At 43.5% G+C, this 8,399-nt stretch overlaps 1 protein-coding gene across 1 annotated transcript; it reads left to right on the top strand.

Moving 5' to 3' along the window:
* The first annotated feature begins 4,059 nt into the window (after positions 1-4,059).
* LOC106647162 (uncharacterized) lies at positions 4,060-6,738 on the top strand. The gene is made up of 2 exons (XM_014363432.2): positions 4,060-4,323; positions 5,275-6,738. The coding sequence occupies exons 1-2, from the start codon at positions 4,070-4,072 to the stop codon at positions 6,284-6,286; spliced, it is 1,266 nt and encodes a 421-aa protein (XP_014218918.2). The 5' UTR covers positions 4,060-4,069; the 3' UTR covers positions 6,287-6,738.
* Positions 6,739-8,399: the final 1,661 nt, after the last annotated feature.

Raw genomic sequence — 8,399 nt, 5'->3', positions numbered from 1 at the left:
TTTTTATGTGAGAATTTTCACATGTAAATAATGTAGCGAAGGCATGATGACTCATAATTTCAGGCAAAAATTCAATCAAGTCATCCACGAGAATCGGTAAAAAGTTACATGACGAACGATTCTCCATTTTGGAGCGTAGAATTAATTATTTTTATTTGACTCTCTGACGTGGCATTAGGCTGTTCGTTACTTAGATGTTCCGGTATCGAACCATATTTCATGTTGCTTTGAGATACCGTTGCGTTACTCATCATTGTACCACATCGGACAAGATAGTAATGTTCACAATTATTTACATGAGCATCATTTTCAGGACCACGAACATTGATACAATACCACAATCCATAATGTTACATTTACACGTGCATGTATTTATAAAAATATTGATTCCCGAAGCGATGATGAATCAGAGCCGTTAAGGTTTATCTTATGCGTACAATTTGTTCCCGTGCAGTTACGCCTTCATTGATGTACGTAGAAGCGCGGGTGTAAAAAACAAGACGGGGATCCGCAAAACTCCGTATTATTCCCGAGATAAACGGGGCATTAAAACTCATTTTTCACTTGGCCAGTCGTAAATTATCATAGACAGAAGCGCGTATAACTTTTGCGGAATATACCGCGGTTTTGCTTTCACCTCGGGGCAAACACACGACTCAATGGCTCAAGAAAGCGTCAAATAAATTTACAAGACCCCGTATACATATAGCTACGTCACATTATGAAACACTCGTTAATATCAGTAGCTGTTTAGGTTGGACAAAAAAAGTCTCTAATGGCACCACACTATATATTATGTACCTGTGCGGTATCAAAAGGCAAATGAAGTATTGAAAAATTTCACAAAGGAAAAAAAAAAAAGATCCTCAAATACCTGTCTCAAAATCCATTTACCAAATACTCGGGCCCCCATAAAATCGTGGGGGGGGGGCGATAAAAAAGAGAATCAATTCGCCTTATCAGAGCACGAGCGCGTACCTTATACACACACGCGCGCGCACGTGGGTACTTAGGCTCTCCTATCCGTATGCTTCTCGAATCGACAGCCAACTGTAAATAACTTGGTCCCCCTGCCCCTACTACCCCGTACGACTAGAGCTCTCTTATTATGGTCCACGGCATTCCGATGCCGGTCGCGAGGCCGATCATATACACACACATATTTTTTTTTTTTTTTTTTTTCCAGCAGCCTCCTTTCGAGACCCGTGCATTCCGTCCTTGTGAATGTCGCGCGTGGGCGTAGGTGCACCGGGGTACGCGCGTACAACGCACAGCCGCGCGTGTTTGTCGCTCGCAACGGAAAAGGACAAGCGAGACACTATATAGGTTTGCCGTTGTTGTTGTTGCTGCTTTTTTTTGTTTTTGTTTTTTTGTGCTTAGAAAGCCCCGGTTGATTTACCATGCGCGTATCGTACATATACACACGGAGACCCGTTCTTTTGGATTGTATACCTAAGCGCGTATTTCACGGTGTGTCGGTGTCGTTGGGCGGCGTGTTCGCGGGACTTGTCGTACACGACGCGGACCCCGATTTCGCGGCTTATTGAATTATTGTATTTGTTTTGCAATTATCTTGTTACTACCGACGAATCGCTTTGTTGGGGGCGTTGCATTAGCCGCGTGTCCGATTTATACGCGCTGCGAACGTCAATTTTTCTGTATCGGTGTATATCGTGTACAATAGGGGTTACATGGTCTGTGTCAACGTTCGGCTACAACTGTATACGTACACGATGGATTAATTTATCTGTGTGTATGAGGCAATTGTTGCGTAATACGTGTTTTTTTTTTTTTTTTTTTTTTTAATGTACTATCTAAAGGTTGAAAAGCGCTTGCGAGAGATAAATCGTACGGAGGCTCCTTTGAAACTGAGGATCTTTGGTTGATTGAGATGCAGCAGGATCCCGGAAATCCCTCCAGTCCAGCACGCGAGAACACACGTGCTTCGTCGCTGACTTGGTCGTGTTTTTCCAAAACAACCAGAGTACCAACCAGCACTAAGCCCAATTTCTTTTTGTCCCGGTTTAGCACGTCCACAATCCCAAATACGCGAGTCAAAAAAAAATCCAGTAAAGCACGAGGGGGAGCATCAAATCGAATCTTGTAGTCGTTTAACGAATTAACTTATTGAAGTTGGACTGGTGGAAGCTGCCCGAGCACCCATGCTCTCTATTAGCATCATCTGCCCTCGCCTTGGCATTTAAATTGAATTTTTAACCCGAGTAGGTGCACTTTAAGGTATGTATTGCGTGGTCCATTGGCACCTGCTATACATCAGGATTGAACATACATCGAAGCTCACCGACGCATGGGCAGAAATCAGGGGCGGCTTCCGCGATCGCCGGCCCATAAAATAACGAGCGAGTTTGGATATTATCCTCGATGCACACACTCGAATCACTGTGTTTTCTCTCTCTCTCTCGTGAGCACGGGAGAGGGAGGACTCGGGTCCGGCGGAACCAGCCCAAGAAAATCGTAATCGGCGAGTATATGGTACAAGTAATCCGAAACCTATATACGAGCGACGATAGCATCGTTCCTACGACCAGCCATCAGATCGTATCTGGGCGCGCTAGTGTATACATGTATACATCGGTGGATGTGCCGCGATATTACATATATCCTGTGTTGGTACTACATACATTCCTTATGGGCTTGTTATACCGTGCATGCGCGCCCATATACGAGCTCGTGTCTATGTCTCTCTCCCTCGATGGCACATAAATTCCACGTTAGGGGCATATAAACTTGATATTCAAAGTGATTGTTGTTGCTGCCGTTGTTTTATTTCTTTCTTTTCTTTTTTTTTAATTTTTTTTTCATTCAACATACACGTGTGTGTGTGGGTCTCGTTAGCCGCGAGTTATGCGAGCGGTTTTTCGATACCCAGGGCGCACCGATAAGCCGCTGACAACAGTTTGATACTCGGAGATGTCCCTTGGATGCCCGTAAAATGTAAATTCATTTTTTTTGGCCGTAATGCACTGGATATGTCTTGTTACTCGCAAAAATCGCCGACAGACGTAATACATCCCTGGAATCGTGGGCGAGTCTCGATTAACACTATATACGTATATTATATACATGCACAGACAAACGTCGTACGCGGTAGCTGTTTTGCATGTCGGGTCCATTTGAATCTTAATGAATTTCTCTCCGAATGGGTCCCCGAGGGAGAGGCCGCGCCCCCGCGGCTATTGGGGACCGGAGCGATTTAGTGCCTCGTCCTGAACGACATCGCCAGGTACAATGTGTAATATATTATTGCGTATCTTGTTTATGCCCGCATTCGCCGGCAATTGCCTTATTTATCCATACGAATGGATTTTTCATTCATTTGGGAAATAATGTCGTCGAAAGACCTCGCGGCTTTTGATATTCATATAATAGACTATATAGTTAAAAATCGAGTATAATCAGTTGAGTAATTAAATTGTATTTACAACTTCGCTTCCTCTTTCCTTTTTTTTTTTTTTCTTCTCTTTGAGGTATTCGATATACGACAAAGAGTATCGATAAACAAAAAGAAAACGAGTTTTAAACAACAAATGGTTGGAAGTGCGTCCCAAAACAGTAGCGGCGTGTATACATTATAATCACAAGTTGTGAAGATATTGAGATGGTGCGCATTATTATGCGTATACTTATAGACAACATTTTCGTCGTAACAACTGATACGAGGATTATCAAATGGGTATATATATACGGGCTGTTGTGCTGTACCAACCTTATCATATCGCCTTTTGTATATACGTAAGAAAAGGCGTATAAGAGTGAGAGGAGGAGAGAGAAAGAGGGAAATTTATTGCATCTAGATTAGTGGGGCGCGGACAGTTCAGCTTGGGCTCTCGCACTTACAGCATCGCGTTGTCTTTCCTCTGATGGGTGTGTGTAGGTTACAAGAGTAAGTTTCACGTCTCGATTATGTTTGCGTTGTATACAGTAATCGCCAAGAAAAATAGCTCATTTAGTGTTACATGACTCAGGGGTTTGGGTGTTTTTACTTTACTTTTTTTCATCGTAACGACATTAAAATTGTTCAAAAAAATGTAGGTCACCCAACCGCACGATGCGAACACTCCTGCTCGTCGGGCTGTTGTGCTTGAATTTCCTCGCGGACGCAAGAAAGCAGCAACACCGGTCCTCCGAAAATGGGGAAAAGAGCTACAGGAAGGAGTGGAAGTATCAAAATGCCAAGGTGTTCAAGCACGCCAGTTCCATCTCTCACGCCGACCACGGCTTCCTCTTCGTTTTGTGCTCGGACGGTGGGTTGCCGTCCAGCATGAGCTGCGACGTCAAGCTCGACGTACCTGTCGACGCATGGTGAGGACCCGACCTTTTTTTTTCGCTCCCATAAATGGGTCTCTTTTAACCTGTATGAGTTACGTTTCTTTTATTACTTGTCGCTTAAAACTCGTGAATAACAAATCACCACTGTTTTTTATGTTGATTTTTTTGTAATTATCAAAGACTAAAAATTATCATGACACCAGTTGATCTTTTTTTATGTTTTTCCAAGTTTCAACTCAGCGGTTCTCTAATCGGAGTTTATTTACGTCACTTTTTATGAAATCTCCAATGACATAGTTGTAACACTCGACTCGTAAACACAAAGTTTTATCTTATCAACAAATAAAACGTTTGTTTTCTAGTTGCACCTTATATTATATTTGGGTGAATTTCACAACACGTGCAAGTACGTGGGCCCTAGATTAGGACTTAATCTATACCATGTGGTAAAGTATCGAGCAAACATTTAAAAATGACACGTTAAACACAGTTTCTCGATACTATACCAAATACCGTGTTTGATTAATTCCCTAAATCGAGTTTGTGAGATTCACTAAAACACACTGAGAGGAGAAAAAAATTACTTCGCTAGAATGGCAATCTGGTGTCATTTCACCGCTAAGGGACTTTTTACTTTGGCCGACCTAATTTTTACCATTTCACTGCTGGACAGTTATTTCTATTGTACGAACGGTAAAAATAACTATACTCACAAAAAAAATTAAAAATCATTGTTAAAATGGTAAAAAGTCCCTAGACGACCGAAACAGAACCACATTACCATTCTAGCACAGTAATTTTTATTATATTTTTCTCCCGGTGCAAAAACTGGATTGTTATTAAAAAATACAGAACGAAAGCTCTCTTGTCACTAGAAACATTTAATAAACGAGACAAAGTACGTATGTGCACCATCACGTAGACAAAATCAAGTGACAAAATGTATATAAGCGAATAACGACCCTCTCGCGTTTGTTAAAAAAGGAACAGCAGCAAATCCTCCAAGAGCAGCTGCAAGTTGAACCTGAGCGCGGACCTTGGCCACGAGCTGACGGGCATCGTCTCGGTGGAGCGCTTCCTCGGCCTCTCGGGGGCCATAGTCGTCTGGTGGCAGCGCCTCAAAGACAGCCAGTACCAAGTGCACAAGATCGGCCTGAGCCTCGTGTCCCTCCCGACCTGCCACACCCGCCAGCTCGACTACCCCGTCGACGTCGAGAAGCGCGTCGTCCTGAGCAACGTCATCGTCTACCCGCACGGCTTCGACGTGATCGTCACCAACGAGGACACCTGCCGACCGGCCAACGCGACCACCTGCCGCATCAGCCACGACCAAGACGGCCAGCGAGTCGGCACCCCCGCGGCCTTCCCCCTCGCGAACTTTGACCGGGTGACCAGCCTACCCGCGAGCCCCGACTCGCCCAAGAACGGCTTCTACGTGTACGGCACCGACGTCGTCTCCTGGAAGTTCCGGTCGATGCTCGTCGGCGCGGACGGTGCCCTCGTGCCCCTCATGTCCGCCCACGGCGTCAGCGATCCCAGGCAGCTGTTGCACGCGACGTCCAACGCGAACGGGCTGTACGGCGTGTGCGTCCTCGGGGACGGGAGGTTCCACTGCGCGCAGCTGGACGACAGGGCCGGGGTGAGGATGGACACCGACGTGGTGGTTGAAAGCGCCCAGTGGGCGGCTCTGTACAACGTCGCCGAGGACGAGGCTCTGTTGGCTTACGGGGCTTGCAACGGCAACAACAAGAACTGCAAGGAGGTCAGGGTGGCCAGGGTCAGGGATGGCGAGGGGAGCCCGGCCAGGGTGTGGAGGCTTGACCTCAAGTGCCACGACGTGCCGGGCAGATTGGCGGTGGAGATCGGGGAGACCGGGGGGGACTTTTGTTTTTACTTTGCGTGCAGCCATGAGGTTTCAGGTGGTGGTGATCAGGCCGCTGTTAGGTCTGTGGTGAAGTATAACGTCAGGTGCATGCCAAAGTCGCAGTTTGCGTAGGCTCATCGACTGGAGATTTTTTTTTTTTTTTTTTTAATGTTCGTAGCTTACTTGTAACTGTATATAATTTATTGGAGTGAGAGCGAGACGAGACAACACTATGTTTACGTGGTGAGGTCAGTAAGAAAAAAAAAAAAAAAAAAACAAAATTCAGATATTACGAAATTTTGTTCAACCGTAAAACAACACCACCGAGACTGGAACCATTCAAAAGTTACTCATAAACTAGAACAGTGCGAGAAATAATATAAATGATAAATTGTTGCTAAAAAGTGGATTTTTCAAAACAATAATGCTGTACCACATTGTTGATACAATTGCTAATATTTGTTCAAGTAATTGTTTATCGTAGACGCAAAATTTGGTTTTAATTAAGCTTGACACACATCACTCTGTCTTTACAAATTTATACAATCAAATTGAAATGTTTCACAATAGAATAATATCATTGTAAAAATCACCACTTATTTGAGAAATAGCAAATGTATTCGTAGGAAGAATTTCATGATGTTGTATCTGTTACTTTTATACTGCGGGGATAGTAATTTTTTTTTTTTTTTTTTTTTTATTTATTTATAGTTAAAATTAACATCTAAACCATAGTCGTTAACTTCAGCTCATATAGAAATATGAGTTTTAATCGCGTCACTTTCCAATTGTTATCACTAAAACTGACCACCGCTTACTCATTTTCAAAATTTTGATGAGTTTTAGTTTTCGTTGCTTTTTAAATGAACTTCTGGTGGGTATAGTCAAACGATTTTTTAAGTACGAGAAACGAAGATGTCTCTTCAATTTGTAATTTTGTAATTACCTCACGATCTTGTTAGTTGTTTCGGGGAAAATATTCTCGAAAGTTTGAAAAAATCGATTTCTCATGATTTTCAACAGCACACGCTTACTAATAAGTTGTTAGTGACTACGCACGTGTACAACCATTTGGTGAGTTCAAAAAAAAACTTTTTTGGAAACGTCGTCTCATCTTGTGTTAACCCCGTAGGTGCACCTATATCAAGCAAACCAAAACTCCCGAAAAACGTCAAAAGGTGCCTCGAACGTAGCGAAAAAAAGTCATTTACCTCCTATTACTGCTAATCTATAAAAAAAAAAAAAAAAAAACACCTACTCGCAAAATCGTACCGACAACGTCAAGCTTATCCCACAGATTTCGCGATACCCCCAGCATCGAACCAAACGAAATTACCCAAACCGCTATAGGATACAAACCCACGGCCACACGAGCAAAAAGTGCGGAAGACCTCCACTGCCAATGATAATAACTTTACGGTCGTCTTCGTTATCGGCTACCTGCACACCTAATGGATAAAAGCCCCGCACAGTAGCGCATACGGCATATACATATACACGACAACCCGTGTGCGGTTATTATGCCAACGAGGGGGCGCGAGATCCGAGACTAGAGCAAAGTCGTGTAAGCTATGAATTATACGGATCCGATAGTTCCTTCGCGCGCGCGTGTATACCCCCTTCCCACCTTTGATTAATTAATTAATCGAGCGGTCGCGCGTCGCGCTCCGAGCCAAGTCTATAAAGTCCTGGTCGCTTAATTGAGACCAAGGGAGGGAGGGGGGGGGATGCAATGAACCAGCGAAGCTCGAGTTATCCGTATACGTACCGAGACTCGAATTAAAATTGGATTGGGCGAGTCACTTGTACCCTGTGCATTCTATAGTCCGTTTGGTAATTATTTTCCCGTTTGAATGAATCGCAGGGGATATCGTTTTGGTGCGCGCGTACATTTGACCGAATGAAAAGGAAAAAAAAAAAAAACACCCGAGGTATGCGAATAGTTGTGCAAAGCCGCATAATCGAGATTAAATTGTTAAGTAACGCCGTGTATATACACTTGAAATCAATTATTCACGCGCTGAGCAGAAATCAATCTCCCGATTGTACACAAATTTGAAATTGTTCGCACGTTGTATTTCCCTCTTTCTTTGATTGCGAGAAAACTGCAAACTCGCATTTATTGCGATAAGTTACCCTCCATTTCCCATATCGCGACCGATTTCTTTCATACATTTGTCGATTCATTTCTCTGTTTTTTTTTTTTTTTGTTTTTTTTTTTTTCATTTCCATTTTGGCTCGCGCG

The sequence above is a fragment of the Copidosoma floridanum genome, unplaced genomic scaffold (assembly GCF_036245765.1).
Source record: "Copidosoma floridanum isolate Cflo_tuat_1 unplaced genomic scaffold, Cflo_Japanese_pri ptg000006l, whole genome shotgun sequence".
NCBI lineage: Eukaryota > Metazoa > Arthropoda > Insecta > Hymenoptera > Encyrtidae > Copidosoma > Copidosoma floridanum.
This window is presented reverse-complemented; position numbering and strand designations above follow the sequence as displayed.

Bases quoted from the DNA above. Each gene is read 5' to 3' on its own strand.
- LOC106647162 (XM_014363432.2), top strand. From the start codon at position 4,070: ATGCGAACACTCCTGCTCGTCGGGCTGTTGTGCTTGAATTTCCTCGCG. The intron at 4,324-5,274 runs GTGAGGACCCGA...TTGTTAAAAAAG, and splicing joins GACGTACCTGTCGACGCATG to GAACAGCAGCAAATCCTCCA.